The sequence below is a fragment of the Trichechus manatus genome, unplaced genomic scaffold (genome assembly GCF_000243295.1).
Source record: "Trichechus manatus latirostris isolate Lorelei unplaced genomic scaffold, TriManLat1.0 scaffold00096, whole genome shotgun sequence".
Classification (NCBI taxonomy): Eukaryota; Metazoa; Chordata; class Mammalia; order Sirenia; family Trichechidae; genus Trichechus; species Trichechus manatus.
This window is the reverse complement of record NW_004444032.1, coordinates 3,507,421-3,528,615: the sequence shown is the minus strand read 5'-3', so window position 1 is coordinate 3,528,615 and position 21,195 is coordinate 3,507,421. Positions and strand designations below refer to the sequence as shown.

General features: G+C 38.1%; 1 protein-coding gene across 1 annotated transcript in view; it reads right to left on the bottom strand.

Annotated features, from left to right (window-relative positions):
• Positions 1–21,195, bottom strand: part of DOCK4 (dedicator of cytokinesis 4) — a 481,731-nt gene that overhangs the window by 249,934 nt on the left and 210,602 nt on the right. Inside the window, exons 2-3 of the mRNA XM_023737032.1 lie at positions 4,546–4,629; positions 1,846–1,886 (exon numbers count right to left, since the gene is read on the bottom strand). Coding sequence (XP_023592800.1) covers positions 1,846–1,886; positions 4,546–4,629 — 125 coding nt within the window. The remainder of the gene's footprint in view (positions 1–1,845; positions 1,887–4,545; positions 4,630–21,195) is intronic.

Genomic DNA, 21,195 nt, shown 5'->3' with positions numbered 1-21,195 from the left:
CTAAAATCTACGGCAGCTTAGGTCTTTCCTTTTTAGTTTTCATTAGTTTACAAATTTAGAAATATTCTAAAACAAATATAATTGAACAAAAATTAGATCCCATTATGAAAGTATATCTTTATAAAACTGAAAAGAAAACATTTTCATAAATTATCCACAAAATCATGTTGTATTGAATATTTTTAAAAATATTGAATATTTTTGAAGGAGTTTTTTTCTTCTTTTTTTGTGGTTTGTTCTTTTTCTCCTCAAAAGATTCATATTTGTGTTTAAAAATATGCACTAAAAAATTAAACTGCTGTAAATTTGGAAACAATATGTATGGTGTCATGGAAGAACTTAGATAAAAACACAGCAGCAATTAATCACTACGCTGCCATTCAGATGGAACAAAAATTAAACAAAAGAAACCATGCTAGCTTAAAGCCTTTTATGGCAGGGAAATGATAGGACAAGGAAATTGTTCCTTTGTTTTAAATGGGAGCTTGAATGAAACAAAAAAAGGAACATCAATTTTATTGCCCATTAAGTGAAGATATCCTCTGAAGGATTTTTGATGTATAATCAAACGACAAATGCAATTAAATATTTAGGAAAACAAATGTCGTTTGAATACATTATCACCACTGTGGATCCAAGTATAAAATAAAAGTTAATACACAAATTCTGTATATTTAACAGTAATATATAGATATGCAATTCATTCTTTCTTTTCGTCCCTAAAATTTAAATTCACCTCAATATGCTAGGATTAACAAAGACAGTAGCCTTAATTAATAAGGAAAGGTCAGAACTTGGGGTTTAACTGTTAGAGAGACAGAAAGTAACAGAGAAGTCGTAATAGATTCTTTTTCCTCAAACATGTTCTAAATGAATAATTAAAATACCAAAGCTATATTTATGTGCGCCTTGCAGATGCCCAAAAAACAACTTTAAGTGAGGGCTAAAGTATAAAAAAAATTATATTCTTTTGTGCTTCAGGCTTGCCTAAAATAAATAAAATGAAGTAATTCAACAAAGTTGGACGATCCAGAAAGAGGTATATTTAACCAGAAAGGCTGGCAAAAGACTTTAGCTTACTTACATTGTATTTTGAACATGAGAAATAATTTTTGATCTACAATCCTCATGAAGCCAGAATTAACCCAAAAAATGTTCATGACATACAAGAAAACATTAGAGAATGTAAGAGCTGGGAAGATTAGAATAAAGTAGAAAAACGTAGATATTAGTCAGGATTTGTATCAAAATCACAAACTATACAAATGAAAGGATAAAACAAAAATCACACTACTTCTTCCTATAATTCCTCAGGTTTATTTAAATATATAAAGGATAATGAATCTTAATTTCTGCCTGAAATTGTAAGAAAGATGGGCTTTTTATAATTTGTTTTTCCCATATTTCAGATCTCCAAACCCAGAGAGACTCTTAACATGCTGCTAAAATAAATTTGTTTCTATACACCAATATCTTACAAAGGATACCACAGAAAACTTAAAGATTAAATACTTCTACTCTGTTTCTTTTGGAATATTCCTTTCCTCTGGCTAGATTTTCATTTAGCTCTCTAAGAAACTAACATAAGATTTTGCTTAAATATAATGAGCTTATTAAGGTCTCCCCAGTACAATTTTCAAGAGACACACAGGATTATCATTTGAGTAGCATATTTTACCTATAATTCAACTTCAAAGGAATTTCCAAAATTATGAAAATCTGTATTAGTATGCAGCATTTCAACTAGGAGTCCCCAATGTAATCTCAACTGTATAATGAAATAAAGTGAAATAACTATCTTTTTAAAAAAGTCCCATAATTATAGTTAGAAGTAATCATTTTTACCTTGGTATTTGGGTTTTTTAAGGCAAATCCTCGGTACCAGCCTGTGGAAAAATAATCCATTGTCATATTTCAATAAACCATTGTAATAATTTAAAGAGTAATGAATCAATCTGTTCTTTCCTGGTGGAATTTTACCCAGCATGTAAATATTCTGTGTATAAACATGGTGGAGGTTAGCATTAAGCTAGACTATAGTTAAAGTGACTACTAGTTTAAGTAGTCTATTAATAAAACTATTTAAAAAAGACAATTGTAGTGTAAATTTATATTAAAAATACAGAAACATGCATAATATAAAGAAAGGCTGTGGAGTTAGAACACTGGACTTATATTCTAGTTTTGCCACTTATCAGCTATTTAATCTTAGGCAAGTTACTTGATCTCTCTGAGCATTTTCTCCCATTTTATAAAAGGCCGCACTAATTCTTAGGAAAATTTAAGAACCTGTACGAGATTTAATACATTTCCAAATTCTGTCAACCTGACTACAAAGCCCAGACTCTTGACCACCACCAACAATACCATCCAGCAGTCATGTGGTGAATTTAATTTGTACATCGTTCAGCCCCAGGTCTTGGGCTAGATCAGTTTGACATCCTAAGAGGAGTGAAGTCAGTTCTCATTCACTAACAGAATTAATGGGCACGCTCTCATCAGCACAGTGTCCTACCAACTGAGCTTCCCATAAATTTTACTCTGTAGGATGTCTATTACTTAGCCTCAAAACAGCTCAGAATCAATTTTACAGCACTATCCTTAAAGAGGAACATGTCTCTCTGTATTTAAAACAAATACAAAAACCCATTGCCGTTTAGTCGATTCCAACTCATAGTGACTCTACAGGACAGAGTAGAACTGCCCCATCGAGTTTCCAAGGAGCAGCTGGTGGATTGGAACTGCCAACCTTTTCGTTAGCAGCTGAGCTCTTAAACATTGTGTCATCAGGGTTCCCAAAAAAATAAATACAGGGTGTATATATATATGAATGTATATAACTAGCATATAAAAAACCAAACCCACTGCCATCGAGTCGATTCCAACTCATAGTGACCCTGTAAGGTTAACATATAGTCTGCTTTAAAAGTATTATCTGAAAATTTTATTTTATGTTTTCAAGTGTAGAAACCTTTTGCCTACTCATATAAGAAATTATTTTACTATGAAATGAATGTTCTATCTAATTAAAATTTTGAAAGTAAATATTTGAGCCTTGTACTTACATATTTTTGCTCCTCATGATGTTTTCTAAAAAGGATATATTACAATATAACATGCCTAACACTGTTTTGGAAACCCTGGTGGCATACCGGTTAAGTGCTGCAGCTGCTAACCAAAGGGCTGGCAGTTCGAATCCACCAGGCACTCCTTGGAAACCCTACGGGGCAGTTCTACTCTGTTCTATAGGTCACTATGAGTCGGAATCGACTCAACGGCAATGGGTTTGGTTTGGTTTTTTTTTTTTTTCAACAGTTTTAAAATGAATCTGAAGAAATTAGTATGAATTTGAGAATCAGAAATCTCTATATCTCAGGATTTATTATACCCCGTATAAAATTATACAAGAAAAATACTGATTTATAAATATTCTAACAGCAACCAAAACTTTCTGAGAATGTAGAAATGCCATTGAGAGGCTTCACTAATGATACCATAAAGGTTTGAGATTTAAAAACAGCTGCCATTATTACAGAGTCCATTTTCCTGCACCAATTCAATACAGGTTTCATATTTATCCTTGTACAAAACATAAACAAATACATCTGGTAATAATACAGAAAAGCTTCTTATTATATTTTTGTGGGTATCACTTTACAGTAGACAGAATAAAGATCTACGTAATAAATTCACCATTTAATGCCAGGCTCTAACTAAATCTAATGTTCCATTTAGGGAAACACAATTTAATCTATAATGAACCATGATATGATAGAATTTTATCATACTATAAATTCCAAATAAGAAAAACCTTTTTGGAAAATGGATATTTTTGGAAATACTGATTGGACCTTAAAATCTAGTCATGTTGTTAATAAGAAAAAAGAGTAGTCATTTTATCAGGGATCTTTTTAAGGACTGGATGTTTCATGGAAAAGGAAAGAAGACATTTGAGAACGTGTTAGTATCAGGATCTAATGAGTTACCTACTACACAATTTAATAATAATCATAGAAGTTCATAAAAGACATTTCACTAACATATTTTTTTAGACCAAATTTGAGGGGGAAAAGGCTACAGGACTCTATTGACTAGAGTTGCCCTGGACAGGAGTCCTTCCCCATGGCATCTAGCTAATCAAGATCTGGTAAGCCATTTCTGCTCTGAGCCTCTGTTTCTTCCTCTGTAAAAGCACAATCTCTTCAAGGAATATCTGCTAGGCCACTGTGAAATCTGAAAAAAGCCTTCAAGTTTGGCACTAAGTCAGGAACTCCACAAATACAGTAGCCTCAATTGCTTTCTATATTGGCATCTACTGAATATAAGGAAAAAATGCAATCAGCTTAAAAATACCGAATGATGCTTTTTCATTAGTGAAACACTGAATATGCAAGAAACAAGTTTTGTCAAAATGGTTCTCTGTGACGAACAGAAAAATTCTAGAGATTAATAGAGGTATGGGCAGAACTCATAAACTTTATGAATTGTCCAGTGTTGAGGAGGTTGTTCAGACAACCTGAAAACAACTACCACTAGCCCACTTACCATCACACTTCTCCAGGATCTGAACTGTATCTCCAATTTCCAAAGACAAGCCATATGGGATGGTTCCTCGAAAACTGGCAATAACTGTAAGAAACGATATAGAATATATGAAGACAATCATATCAGTCTCATTGCTTACTATTAAATGCTATTGACTAGGGAAAAAGATGAATGGAACACGAAGTATACTTTGTAAGCTAGAACCTGTTGTCGTATTTTAATTTTATGTATTTCTAAGAGTGTTAATCTTTGAAGTTTACATACTTTGACAATATCTTGGTCCAATGAGTATTATAAATATGCATTTCAACGATGTGGAATTTACCAAAATATCAAGAATATCATCCAATAATATATATAAACAAAAGGATTGGCTGAAGAGCTCTGTGAGATGAGCACTGTGTCCATCTTGTACACTGCTATATTCACTCCCCATCCAGGTGCTTGGCCCACAGTAATTACTCAATAAATGTGTGCTCAATTATAAATGAGGAGTTCATTTCTTATTATTCAATCTGTATGCTAAGCAAATAATCCGAGAAGATGGACTACATGAAGAATGCAGCATCAGGATTGGAGGAAGACTCGTTAACAACCTGCGATATGCAGGTGATACAACCTTGCTTGCTGAAAGTGAAGACAACTTGAAGCACTTACTGATGAAGATGAAAGACTACAGCCTTCAGTATGAACTGCACCTCAACATAAAGAAAATAAAAATCCTCACAACTGGACCAATAAGCAACATCATGATAAGCGGACAAAATACTGAAGTTGTCAAGGATTTCATTTTACTTGGATCTACAATTACCACCCATGGAAGCAGTAGTCAAGAAAGCAAATGACGTATATTGCACTGGGCAAACCTGCTACAAAAGACCTCTTTAAGGTGTTAAAAGGCAAAGATGTCACTTTGAGGACTAAGGTGCACCTGACCCAAGCCGTGATATTTTCAATCGGCTCATACATGCGAAAGCTGGACAATGAATAAGCAAGACTGAAGGAGAATTGATGCTTTTGAATTACGGTGTTGACAAAGAATATTGACTATATCATGGACTGCCAGAAGAACAAACAAATCTGTCTGGGAAGAAGTACAGTGAGAATGCTCCTTAGAAGCAAGGATGGCGAGACTTCATCTCACATACTTTGGATATGTTATCAGGAGGGATCAGTCCCTGGACAAGGACATCATGCTTGGTAAAGTACAGTGTCAGTGAAAAAGAGGAAGACTTTCAACGAGATGGATTGACACAGTGGCTGCAAGCATAACAACAATTACGAAGACCAGGCAGCATTTTGTTCTGTTGTACATAGGGTCGCTAGGAGTTGGAACCAACTCGGCAGCACCTAACAACAACAAAGCTTGGTTCATCTTTCTGATGTATTGTTTGAAGAAGATTTATTTTCCCTAGACTGCAAGCTCCTCAAGAGCAGGGACTGTATCTATTTGCTCACTATTATGTCCCCAGGGTCGAGCACAGTACGTACCACAAAAGCAGTTTTCTCGTGAAGCAGCCAATGATGAGATGTTATTTAATAATGACTAGACTCTCCCCAAGGGCTAAACACACAACTGCCATGACAATTTCCACATGCCTTCACTTTTACACCATTTGGAATGGGGTTTACATAATGGTGATAGATTGATTGGTTTCTGAAACATTTTTGCATTGCTGAAGCCCTGGCTGGAGACCTGGTGTTACAGTGGTTAAGCGTTCAGCTGCTAACCAAAGGTCGGCATTTTGAATCCACCAGCTCCTCCTTGGAAACCCTATGGGACAGTTCTACTTTGTCCTATAGGGTTGCTATGAGTTGGAATCAACTCAAAGGCAACAGGTTTTGGTCTGGTTTGGAGCCCTGGTGGTGCAGTGGTTAAGAGCTCAGGCTACTAACCAACAGGTCGGCGATTCAAATGCACCAGCCACTCGTTGGAAACCCTGGGGGGCCATTCTACACTGTTCCATAGGGTTGCTAAGAGTTGGAATCGATTTGATGGAAACGAGTTTGGGTTTTTTTGGGGAGGGGTGGAGGCAGGACTAGGATGTAACACCAGAAAGTGTGCATAAATTAATCAACCCTTGGCAACTCAAGAAATTTATGGAGAGAACGAAGCACAATCATTCTCCCCTGGATAGTAACACTTGAATCATAAAGTAGACAAAAACAGAGACGTAAAGAAAATGCAGGTTCCCTGGGTGGTACAAATGGTTAAACACTTGACTACTAACCAAAAGGATGGCGGTTTGAACCTACCCAGAAGTGCCTCAGAAGACAGGCCTGGAGATCTGCTTCCCAAAGGTCACAGCTTTGAAAACCCTGTGGAGCAGTTCTACTCTGCACACACGGGGTTGACAGGAGCTTGCCGTGAGTCAGAATCAACCTGACAGCAACCAACAACAACAAAGAAAACGCACCTCAACATGCAAAAGGACAAAGGTATATCCTATTAAATACCAGGCTCCATTAAACAGTATGCATGCCGAAATCAACTTGCAACTGATATCCAAAGAAAATGATAGCAAATGCTTGGACTGTATGATTTTAAAAAGCCCAGAATTTTGGAAGCGAATTTTATAATTTTGTTGTTGATAGTGAGGTTTACATACAACTCAAATCCCAAAAGTAACTTATCACTAACGTTGAAAATGTATTTTAAAAGCTTGAGGGAACACATGAACCTGTCAAAAATCAAAATGTGCCAATAAATAATGGACTTTTAGAGAAGTCTACAGCCCTTTTATGATCTCGAAACAAAATTACCATTAGAGATCAAAACGTGGGACAGAAAACATAACCCGAAGTACATCAGATGGATGAAAATAATTACATAGTAACCCGTTCAGAAAATTTTATAAAAGCACTAATTCATGATGTCATTTCCTAACTATAACCATAAATACCATATGGCCTCATACTAATATGCTAGAAGATGTTTGCTTCAGAAATAATCAAGACTCTGTATATCTTGACAGATTACTTCAGATAACTTTCAGGGACCTCGTCTTACAAGGGATCAACAAGTGAACAGACAATACATTGATCATACTTTAAAAGATTTCAAAACAAGCTTGCACCCAGGATTGTCTTTTTACGCTCATGAAGTTACCTTAACCTCTCACAAGCCTGGTGGTTCAACACTGGGCACTATTGATATCTGTTTTAGAGGTCCAAGTGCCTGGACTCCCAAAGTGGTTCCGCATGCAGCTCTTACCTCTCATAAGACACTCTTGAACCCCCAAGGTTCCCATGACTTCCTCCTTCACTGCCAGCTGCCCCCTCTTTCCACTTATCATCTTGAACACAGCAGTATCACTCACAATTTCACTTCTTCACCCTCCCTTCATGCCTCAGCCCTTCTAATCTAGTCTTCCCTGCCTTTTGTCCCCTTCTCACTAATCTCTCCAGTCACCTCACTGTGACCACATTAACACTCCCTTTCAGAGGTCTATCCTCTCTGGAATCTTCTACTGGTTCTCTCACATCATCCCAGCCTTCTTCCCTGGACCTTCTTTCTTGGTCCTCCTTTCAAATGTTGGTGTCACCCAGGGTTCTATCCTCAAGAGGATGAAGTGTAAAGGCTGGGGTGTAGGAAAAAAGCATTGAACTTGGCATTGTGGGATGTGGGTTTGAAGCCTTATTTTACCACTTATTAGCTGTGTGACCTTGGTCAAGGTATCAACCTCAGAATTACCATGATCTCATTGGGCAAAAGCGAGTAACAATCAAGAGATTACAAAAGTTAGTGGGAGATTAAATAAGGCATTAATCCTTTTTCTCCCTATCCATATACATTCTCCCTAGATTGAGAAGTGTTTCTTATTGTGTTGAATGACAGCACTGTCCATCAACTGTATGAGCCAGAAACCTAGAGGTCATTGATACAACCCCTCATCCACATATCCAAACTACCACCACATCACAGTGATCATATCTCCTAACTATCTCGAATTCATTCTCTTCTCACCATCTCCACTCCCATCACCACCCAAGCCTTGGTATCACCTCCTGTCTGGCCTTCTCTAGCAGATTCCTAACAGGTCTATGCGCCTATCTCAGGTTCTTCTCCAACTCATTTCCCACACAACAGTTAGGTCTTTTCACATGCACATCTGATGAAGTTATCCTGCTTAAATACATCAAAGCTCTGCGAATACTACAAAAATCACTACCATGGCCTGTAAGACTCTACCCTTCTCTCCGCCTCACCCTGCACCTCTGAAACCCTGCTCTCTGTACTCCAGCCACAATGACCTTCTTTCAATAACTTCCTTGCTATGTTCTCTCCCACACAGGACTTTGCCTATGATTGTACCCCTCCATGGAATACTCCTCTTTCCCCTCCTTGCCAAGTTAAGCTATATTCATCCTGCAGATATAGTTCAGTGGTCACTTCCTCAGGGAAACCTTCCTTAATGTCTCTCCCCATGGCATGCACTCATAGCGCCACAGACCACTCACGTACACCTGTGATTTTTTGGACTGATGCCTCTTTCAGTAGACTGTAAGTTCCATGAAGTTAAGGACTGTGTTAGTTTTATTTGGATGCCTGATTCAGCACTGAGCCTGGCACAAAGCGTGAGCTCAGTAAATAATCACTGAGTGAATGAATGAGGGCGTGGCCATTACAGTTAGATGTTCTGGTTCTAAAGAGTCGAGTTGCTTTATGATTGGCAATACTATTTTAAGAGGGTCCTCGAAATTCTAAAAGCTAAACTATATCACCCGTGAAAATGCATGCTTTCATAGGAGCTGTTTAAAACTGATGACAGTTTGGCTCATAACCTGTATCATCTCATTTCCTACCAAATCACGCTATGAGGCTGAATTCCGATGATCTTACTCTTTTGCTATCTAATATTTTACAAGTATTAGAGGCAAGCTAATAAGTTCTTCAGTCTCACCAGGTCTTAGGAACTGGAAGAAGTGAACTGAAATGCTCCTACCAGCCTGAAATTCTCAAGGTCTGGAAGAAGATTTTCAGCTTGGCACTGGCAAACCGTAATAAAACCCCAAAACCACACCAGTTGCCGTTGAGTTGATTCAGACTCATAGTGACCCAGTATGTGCTTAGAGTTTTCAAAGCTGTGACCTTTCAGAAGCAGATTGCCAGGCCTTTCTTCCAAGGTGCCTCCAGATGGGTTTGAACTGCCAACCATTTATACAACACAACACATACTGAAGAACTCTGCCCTAAAACTGGCCCAGCTTTGGTTTTAGTCACTGCCTGCAATCTAACGGACATCTGTCCCTAGCTGCAACAGCCATCTGGTAAAATAGAAGGGAAAGCCCACTCTCAGCATCTCAAATAAGGCCCTTTACAACAGCTCTCCATCTACCTTCCCAGGTTCACACACCACACCATCCACCTCTCCACACACCACCCTATGCTCAGTTGCACCTAAATACATGTAAGCTTCAGTGCCTTTACATGTATTATTCCCTTTTTAGGGTTGCTTTCTCCACTCCTTCTACATTGGGAACTGCAAATCAGTCTAGGTTAGCCCTTTAGAAGATTCCCTAATTCTACTCCTTCCCTCTCCCATTCTTGAGCCTCTATGGAATCGATGACTCCCTTATCTGGGCTCCAAGGGCACTTTGACCACACCACACAGACAGTAAGTTATCACATAATATTACAGTATTTTATTCATCTGTGTCTTTCCATTTAAGAACATGAACTATTTCTAATTCATCTTTAAAGACACAGCATGAGTGTCAGAATGCATGAATGGAGAATGAAAAAACACATGAAATGAATGAGTGAATGAAGCCACTAAGAAAGAGTAACTCCAATTTTAATAGTCACAGAGAATGTCAGGGGCACCTCTCATAACTAATAAACACCTAAGCAGTAAGTGTTAACCTGTAGATCTTAATGAAGAGTAACACTTTTCAGGATGTAGTTCAAGGCATGATCTCTATCCTCTACATGACTATGATCTCTATCCTCTAAAAGGGCAAGCCACTCTTTGCATTGCACAAGTAACTCCACCTTGCTGTGTACTGAACTCATGAATAGATGGATGAATGCTATACACAAAGATGTTCAGGCTTCAAATTATGAAAGTTGAAAGAGGAAGGCAGTTCTAGGCAGAAATGCAAATATTCTTAAAACACGATTTGCTCCTGTTTGTTAGTGATAGCTGTAACATTATAAACTAAGGAAAACTAGTTTGGAAGAGCAAAGATTCAAAGACAACATATGCATTAATAAAACACAATCTGCATTTCCATCACTTGCCCTTAAACCATATATTACTTTTAGATTCTACTTTGGAAACAACATTTCAATTAAATCTGTTTAAATTCCTCCAAGTGGTTTTGCATGAGACAAGTCTATAGTTGAAAATTTATTTTGCCCTCAATTATTGTAAAGTCACTATTTCTTAGTATAAAACTCCTCTCATTGTACATCTTCCAGGAGTTTACCTTTTTTCCCCAATAATACTGGGGTTTACTGAACACGATCTCACAGTATCTTGACCCTTGATTTCTTTTTCTTGTTTATTTTCTTATAAATTGCTCAACTTTAGTAGCCACAGAAAGGATCACAGAGAATGAACCCTTGATAGAACTGGACATACAAAGGTCCAAAACAATTGTTTAGTCATTGTCAGGCCCTGAGAATACAAAACATCACCTAAAAACTATGAACATGGTGTGTTCATCCCTGCCCATTTACTACTATGTAAAAATTTATTTGCATTAATAAACATGTATATAAACCTAGTTTATATTCAAGTCCTTTAAAAAATGTATGTAAGCTGAAAGCACTAAATTTCTAGCATAACTGTCTTGAAAAGCATGCCCTAAAAACAGCTGCCTATTACCATTTACAATGTCATTCCTTTATATAATGGTATCAGTTATTATACCTTTAGACAGTTTATTCACAATTAAATAGCTATGAGGAATATTCTCAAACTCAACTCCTAAATATTTTCTATGTAGATGATAAAAAGAAAGCAAAATGCTGCTGTAAAGTAGGGACTTGTTTCTTAGTTTCAATGATAATATTTGCTCATGCAAGGAACAAATCCATAATTTAAAACTTTTAAACTTCGTACAGTGATATTCAATCACAGGGTTCTGTGACTTTCGAAATTGAAAACAGAAAAAAAATTATAAAAACTACTCTAAGTCAATCATGTAACCCTAAATCCCTGACAACAACATATTCTCCATCATCCCTGTCAAAATAATGTTTACAATGATTCTCCTTGCCACAATTCAATTCAAGTCTGGCCAACGCTGCCCTTGCCCTTTATGGGCTGACAATCTAAGATGAATGGAGCATTGTGCTAGTGAAAATAATGAAAATGCTTTGTCCCTCGTGACTTAAAGGAAGCAAGCTCATTCCTCAATGTCAGAAGAGACAATTTGGCTTCATCTTTCTGATAAAAGGATCTCTAACTCATGAACAGGTTGTGGTCTGTTCAAGAAAGGTCACCTGTGAGCTGACTACTTACAACACGCAATGCGATGCTACCATTCTCAAGTTTGGAGGTTGCCCCACAAAATCCTATTTAATACAAAAATAAAACTGGTATTTACTCGCACCAAAAATGAAAATAGTTGTAAAATCTTGAACACTAGGGTTTGAAGACATGACAATTAGAATGACTTCATTGCTTTGACTATTGACTTTGTGGAGATGCTAAAGGAACTGAATATGTCAGAAGACACTTAAAACTGGTACTTTCCTATGTCCATGTTCACTTGACATTGTAGATTTGGCTCCGGCTTGGCACTGATGTATCTACATTTAGGTTTATCAACTATTATGAGAATCATTTGGGAGGTTCACAAATAGAAAAGAGGAAAAAGAGGTAGAATTTCTGGAGAACCTGGATGAGAGCTAGAAGAGAGAGGAGAAGGAGAAAGGGGGCTCAAGCAAAACTAAATTGTTTTCAGGTACTTTATTTCATGAAATGGTGAATTATGAAAGAAGAGAATAAGGGATCTCCTCTTTTGCACATGTGTAAAATCCCGCTGTAGAGAAAGATAAAATACAGTAGGGAAAATCAAGTTAATAGTCTAATCAAAGACCCTACTTTTTTTGTAGCTGTCTGAGGTAAGGCTAAGGAGCCCTGCTGGTGCAGTGGTTAAGCTTTCTGCTGCTAACCAAAAGTTTGGCAGTTCGGACCCCCCAGCTGCTCCATGGGAGAAAGATGTGGCAGTTTTCTTCCGTAAAGATTACAGCCTTGGAAACCCTATGGGGCAGTTCTACTCTGACCTATAGGGTTGCTATGACTCAGAATCGACTCGATGCCAACGGATTTGGATTTTTTTTTTTTTTTTTGGTTTGAGGTAGGGCTTGAGGGAAGATAGAAGTCTTTTGTTGTTGTTCGTTGCCATGGAGTCAATTCGTACTCATGGCAACCCCATGTGTGCAGAGTGGAACTGCTCCATAGGGTTTTCAAGGATGTAACCCTTCTGAAGCAGATCTCCAGGCCTGGCTTCTGAGGCACCTCTGGGTTATTTTGAACTCCCAACTGTCATTAGTAGTCCAGCGCTTAACCATTGGTGCCACTCAGGGATTACTTAGAAGTCATTTGGAGACTTCCAATTGGTACTTTTACTTTGGAAATACAGGACAGAACTGTCTTTCTCCCTTATCCCCTTCCGTCTTTCCATTCCAGAGGACAAAGTTAGGAGCAAGGTGGCCATTCCTAACTTCAAGGGACTCTCAGCAGGCTATCAGTGTGACACCTAGACTATGAGGCATGCAGTCCAGAAAAACCAAAAAAGAAAAAACAAACCAAACGAAATGTGAGAGGTGGAGACTGGGGGACATTGGGGGAGCGGTCTCTTGGACACTGTTCTAAGGCTTAACATCAGCTCACAAGAAAAAATTAAATAACTGCTGTGTGCCATCTTCTGGTCCTCAGACTTGATGTGCATTTTGGGATCTGTCTTCCTTCTGGTGATGGACTGTGCCTGAAGGCTTAGCAGACGTGACAGTCACACCCTAGAGGCACAAAGGTACCTATGTACACTTGCAAACAGGATTCCCATTCTTATGCCACAGTTACCATGGTCAGGCCTGAGGCATGTCACATGGCTCCCATCTGCCCTAAGTGGCTTTGAAAAATCGAAAGTGTACTTAATAAAATTTATTCTTTTCTGATATTTTACAAGTACCACCTGAAATTATATTGCTGTCCGTAACTGTCAAGAGAATACAACTACCAAGGACGGCAGACTTCATCCTGTTTTAACCGCTGCCATTTGGACTCACAGGAAACGTAAAGTGTGGTAGTGGGTGCCACGATGCTCAGCCCAGATTCCTCCTTGGAAGTAAAGGACTTACTCTCCCAGCTTCTGGGAGTGCTGCGCAGACAGGGCTCAGCTGCCAGCCCACCCTAGGGATTGCCTCAGCTGAAGAGAGCTGCTTTGCCCAACAGCATGCTCCCTTCTCAGGGTGGCCTGCAGCCAAAGAGTAAAAGTGTGAGAGTACCAAGGCCAGGCCCACACACCCCAGCTCAGTACAACTCTGAAGGGCCATTCCAGCAGAGATGACAAGGCAGTTACTGAGCTTGCATCACAGCTCAATTTCTCCCTCGGTCTAGTCTTGCTTCCTTCCTCTTCTCCCTCACCCCCACAGAGGTGTTTCCCAAGAACACTTGGTAATAAATACCCTACAAGCTAACCTCCATCTCAGAGTCTGCTTCCTGGAGAGCCCAACCTGCTACAAGCATTAAAGCTTAACCCATTCAGAAATTATTTCTTGCCAGACTTATTTTCAAGTCCCACTTCCAAGGGAGAAGGAAAGTAACCTTACTGCATTACTATTTTGTAATAGCATATATTATGTAAGATTCCCTGGGTAGCACAAGTGGTTAAGCACTCAACTACTAGCTGAAAGGTGGTTCAAATCCACCCAGAGGCATCTTGGAAGACAGGCCTTGCAATCTGCTTCCAAAAGTTCACAGCCTTGAAACAATTCTACTCTATACATGAGTCAGAATCCACTCGAGGGCAACTAACAACAACAATAATGGATTACATGAATAATATTACATTCGTAATAATGACAACAGTATATATTACAATATGAGGCGGTGATGGTTCCGTGGTAGAATTCTTGCCTTCTATGTGGGACACTCAGATTTGATTCCAAGCCAATGCACCTCATGCACAGCTACCACTGTCTGTCAGTGAAGGCTTGAGTGTTGCTATGATGCTGAACAAGTTTCATCAGAGCTTCCAGACAAAGATGGACTATGAAGAAAGGCCTGGTGATCTACTTCTGAAAATCAGTCAGTGAAAACCCTATGGATCACAACAGCCCGATCTGCAACTGATCACGAGAATGATGCAGAACCAGGCAGTGTTTCGTTCCGTTGTGCATGGGATCAACATGAGTCGGGGGTCGACTCAACAGCAGCTAACAATAACAACAAGAACAATATATTACAGTATTAAATATTATTTCTAATCTTCTATGATTTTTATTCCCATTTTAGAGACAGAGAAAAGATGAGGGGAGAGGCAAACAAGTGAACAAATTAATAGTATCAGGAGGGAATTATTCCACATTAAGATTTATTTGAAGACATTGTCACTGTGGCAGTATGAACCACTTTTATTTCCAAAAGAGTCATAAAAATACTCTTCACCTCGGTTTTAATGTTAAAAATGCAAAGGCACTTTTCCTAAATGGCTACATGAACAAATGAAGGTCAGGAAAATAAAACTTTGACCTAATTAGTGCATCCACATATCAGTACTTTTAAAAATAACTTAATATGACAGAAAAGGTTATGATTCTGGCCAACTGCCAGCCAAGAGGAGCATCTGGGAATAGACAGAGTTTAAACAATTATCTCCAAAGCATCCTACCACTTAGGAAAGGGAGGCAATGTTCAAGTGAGAGACGGAAGGCTGGGACGTAGCTCCACTACTTACAAACCATGCAGTCGTTGGTCCTTCCCTTTGCTAACCTAGAATGACACCAGCTGCCCTTGCCCACCTCACACAGATGTTGCAAGGATCCCATGAATGTAGCATAGCCTTATCTGCTATAAGAAAATACAGATATTATTATTATTATTATTATTATTTTGTCTTTGTTGCTAACTGGAAATTTGGAGGCTGGATCTAGAACCGCCACGGGCAAAAATAAGTCAAAAACCCTTCCTCTGTTTTGTTACTATAGCTTCTTAGAAATCATTATTAAGTTAAACTTAGAAAGATTCCAGCTTATCCACTCAAGCGGAAAAAAAGCTGATATTACTACTTTTTCTGATAAAACAGCAAAAAGATCTTTGACGATGAGACTGACAAGAAAAGTAATAAAGTTAAGAGAGATTTTCCTAAAATGCTAGGGCGATGATAGGAAGGGAAGGAGATTGAGTTGTTAACACTCCCTCTGCCCCAACACTGCATTATTTGTCCAAGGGATAACAGCACTAGGAGGAAAAGAAAAAGTGCAAGATACCTTATCATGTCACAAAGCAGAATAAAAAAAACAAAAATTGCTTTCCCCACAACCCAAGTGAAAAATTTTCATCAAGAAGTAAGATATCATTTCCCAATCAAATACATCAAATCTAACACCAATTATCTGGTGAAAAAAAATATTACGTGCCCTTTTCCAATGTGATATAGTTAATATTAAAATATTATTTAAGAGAATTCTTTGATATTCAGGAATAAGTTTCCTAAATATTGTTTTCATTTGTTTTTTAGTGTTTTTACTATAAGGGAAGATATAAGAGTAATCTGTTATAATATTCTGTGCCTTTTTTTTCTGATTATCTTTCTGGGTACTAAATACTCAAAGCAACAGACAGTACTGATGAACTGAAATGGTACGCCTGGGCCAACCATCTTTGCATCCCCACTCCGCACTAGAGTGACTCAGGAGGCCACCCCAACACGAGGACAACCCAGCTTGTTTTCTTCAAGGCCACTTCCAAGGTTCTCCCAGTCTAATACTCAGCCCTGTCTCATCTCCAGTCATTCATCCTCCTCACACAACTAAGTATTCATATTTCTGATTTTTCCTCCACAAGCTTTTCTTTTTCCCAATTTGATTTTTGATTTCCATTCCCAATGTTCACTTTTCAAAAGGTCTGCTAGAATATTACCTACAAATTGCACAACATGCTCATTTGACAGAAGATGAACTCTAAGTCACAGCTCTTACCCCCCTTCTGCTCTGATGATAAACCAATTTCCAATTTTGGCCAAACACCAGTTTTGACAAGTGTTGGTCACTGACAATGAGTCAAAGACAATTTCTTTAGGAAATGGGGAGCCAGTGAATATTTCAAAGGAGAAAGAAGTCCAAATTTCCTTCAAAATCTGGCTCCTGCCCACTCTTCAGTCTCATCCTTTAAAAACCACATTCAATAGTCACACTGAACTTTTTATCTATGACATCACCAATGTTTTTCCCTCTATTTGGGATTTCCACTTCCTACTGTCCTTCACCCACCAGCTATTCTTCCAAATAACTCAAGCACCCTCCTCAAGGAAGGCTTAAGACTCTGTCCTCACTCTATCTCATCCCCTCTCACTGACATTCTCATAATACAGCACTCATTATACTGCAGTCAACACTAAATTTTGGGCTCCTTTATATTCCCAGAACCTAGCACAGTGCATTACCCCTAATGGGTACCCAATAAGTGTTGGCTAAATATACAATGAAATGAAATCACTAAGGTGTGGAGTTTACTCATTTATTCAGCCACTGTTTAATGATCACCCTCTATGTGCCAGCAATCTGCTAAGCACTAGAAATACAAAGATGAAGATTAAAAAACTTGGTATCTGCTTCAAGGAGTTCCTAAGTCATGAGACAGAATATTTCCTATGTCTCTTGGTTCCTACAAAATACAGTTCAGAGACAGTAAATGGATCACTGTAAGTGCTCGACTGCTAACTCAAAGGTCGGTGGTTTGAACCCACCAGCCACCCCATAGGAGAAAGATGTGGCAGTCTGCTTTCCTAATGATTACAGCCTAGAAAACCCTATGGGGCAGTTCTCTGTCTTTACAGGGTCACCATAAGTCGGAATCTGACTCGACGGCAATGGATCATCTGCTGCTTGGATTTTGTCCCTCGAGCATTCAATTGAGCACTTCTTTTATGTGTACTTTATCCATTTTATTAATGTTATCAATCTCTATTATTTGTTGTTTCGTCACCCCAAGACTAAACACATGTTAAGAGCAAGGACCAGGACTCCAGCAGAGCACCTAGGAATGTGGTAAACACCTATCAATTGTTCAGCAACTAGCACTAAAGCGAAAAGGAAGTTACACACCCAGCACACGCACTGCTCCAAAGTATGGATGCCTTCTTCTACCAAAGCACATTCCCCAGCTATGACTCGCACATGTGCTGAGATCTAATTCAAGTCTAGCCCTCCATTCTTCTCTTCAGTAATCTGTATTCCCAGTGACTTTTAAATGTATACAAAACTGACATACACTTCGATTACTCTAGTGTGCGGCAAAAATGAAGTCCAGTGGCCATTTTTATTTAACTTTTAATTTTGAAGTAATTTCAGATTTACAAAAATAGTACAAAGACATCCCATATACCCTTCACTTTGCCTCCACAAATGGTAACATCTTAAACAACCAAACCCAAACCAAACCCATGGCCATCCAGTCGATTCCAACTCATAGTGACCTTATAGGACAGAGCAGAACTAGAGTAAAACTGTCCCTTAGGGTTCCAAGGCTATAAATCTTCAAGGAAGCAGACTGCCACATCTTTCTCCCACAGAGCAGCCGGTGAGTTTCAAAGGTCGACCTTTTGGTTAGCAGCTGAGTGCTTTAACACTGTGCTACCAGGGCTCCTTATCTTAAACAAGCATAGTATAATTATCAAAATAAGGAAATAAATATTAATACAATACCATTGACTATTTTGCAAATTTTATGCAAATTGTACCAATTTTCCATTAATGTCCCTTCTCTGATCCAGGATTTAATCCAAGATTTATTAGATTTAGTTGTTATATTTCCTTAAGTTTCCTCAGTCTTTCTTTGTCTTTCATGACCTTGATGCTTTTGCAGAGGACTGGCCAGTTATTTTGCAGGATGTCTCTAAATTTAGGTTTATCTGATGCTTCCTTATGATTAAATTTAGCATATTCATTTTTAGCAAGAATACCACAGGCTTGGTGCATCTTGTCAGGAGGTATGATGGCGATATGTCTCAGTACTGGTTGTTAACCTTGATCACTCGGTAATGGTGGTGTCTGCCAGGTTTCTCTACTGCAGAGTTATTTTTTCCTTTGTAATTAACAAGTATCTTATGGGAGACACTTTGAGACTATGGAAATATACTGTTTCTCATCAACCTTCACAACATCCATTGATGATTTCTGCCTTCAACTTTATCCATTTCTCAATCTGATGTTTTTCACAGTACCATCTAGACACTGGTAGATCATTTTAATTGCAATCAAAACCTGGAATGAATCCTTTTGGAAGTGAGCACAATATACTAACCTTAGTCTTGATTTCTTAAACATAAAGTATGAAATTAACACCACTACCATAGGCATCCTTGGGATGACTCTACATACTAAGCAAAAGAGAACCTCAACCTTAACATTTGTTTCAGAAAAATTTAAAAATTTTTGTTCAATTTTCAGTATACTACATGACCTCTTTATATGTTACTTCCTTAATCAAATAATCTGTATAGAAGTGTTTGGTGAAAGATAGCTTTTAAATTGTTTCAGCCAACATTTTCAAGGAAAACTGCATGGGCCCAGTCATTAACCTCAATCACCTGCACATCTGAATTAAAACTTTCTGTCCTCACTGTGCTTATCAGTGACTACAAGGGAACAGTAGCGTAATTTTATTATTATTTTTATTTCATGGCAGGAATCTAGCCTCCCTAATAACTGTGCAACAACACTTATTTTTAACTGAGGTCTTAGGCCTTACTGATGTTCGTAACAGTTATTATAAGGTATTCATTCTGTCGCATACTATATTCGAATTATTAAAATTTTGCTTAAAGTGAGACATTGACTATAAATTGCAGTGAGTCTCTAACTGACAAATGATTTACGTTTCAGAAATTGTATTAAGTTCGTTATTTGGAGTCAATGACTAAGTTCTCAAGCTACCTCATAATAGCCTACTTAGTCTATTAAGCAGCTGAAATAATAACTACATTTGCAATAAAAATTAGGGAATGGGGTGGGGAGAGCAGTATTTATAGCAGGGGAAGTATAGTGTGGGAGAGGTAGAAAGGTTTTGGCAAATGAGGGGAGACAGTAGGTACACGCTATCTCCTCCCCAATACCATGTTTCACATTCTCATCTCCTAGCAAACTCTGATCCCAGAGATGGCCATCACACCCAAGAATACCAAGATCTGGTGATCCATCCACACTGCTCAATAATTCAATTCAGATTGTGTAATTAGGAACACGTCTGGCTCTTCTTCCATCATTTCCATCATTTCCCTTTTACCCAAGGGAACACAGTTGCACTAGGAATGCCTCTCTCTTCAATCTCACCATACCCCAACCCCTAGACACAGTAGCCATTTGACCAGTGGAAGTTGAGAGAATGAACACCTATGCTCGCTGGGATCTGGTGGGATTTAGATCTACACAGTGTTAGGACTGGAAAGGTCTTATAGGAATAATCATATCATTGTCCATATGGTTCTTGTAAACCTGGTATTCATGGGGCTAGTATCATCTAAGAAATGCATCTGACCCTGTTATTTCCACTTTATAAATTCTCTGCAAAGTCTTTCTGCTTCTCATCAATGACTATTTTTAAAAGATATTAAGAAATGAAATACTGCTAGTTTATCTTAGATATTTTAATGAAAAATTAAGGCAAAACTCATGAGACTATAACAGTCAAATCAGAGAACCAGGATGAAAATGAACATTACCGGCTCAGCACATATCAAGTATAAATGAACTTTTAAATCTTTCCTCAGGGTTTTTAGAGGGCACCAAATTTCTCTGGGGATCATGCCCTCTGCTCTTCGCCTCTTCCAATTTCATAGCCTAATGAAGCAGTTGCTGCCCATTGCCTTTCTTTTCGTTGTAAATTTCAGCCAACTATTGATCCCAGTTGTTGTCTACAATAATTGAAATCTAGATTGTCTTTGTTTGCAAAGAGCTGTACTATTTAAAACAAACTTAAAAAAGAAAAAAAAAAAACTTTCTCTCCTGTCTCCTACTCCCTTACCCCATCCCCTCCCCATGGAAATGAAAATATCTGTCCTTGGCTAGTGTTAAAATCTTTATATTTATCCTTTCCCTCCCTACTCCCTACAATATGAAACTGGCCAAACAAATTAGGTAAGTATTCCAAAGTATCTTCAAAAAGAGACAACAGGTCTAGTGTTAGGGCCAAAAGCAGTCATTTATTTCACAATATGTTAATTAGGAACCATCCATCTACTGTACTTCTTTGGTTCAAATGATAATTTTGCATTTGTTTTTATTTTTCTGACCATCAGTGGAGGTGACTCACTCTGTTCATGAATTACATCTGAAAATGTGAATGCCCTTGGGGCTTATATAGAAAGTAAAGTGCCTTTAATATTCCAGCCAAATGCAGAATAAAATAACATGTGCCCAAAGATGGTAAGATTAGATAGGGGAAAAAATTCAAACAACACAGAAAACTTTGTGGG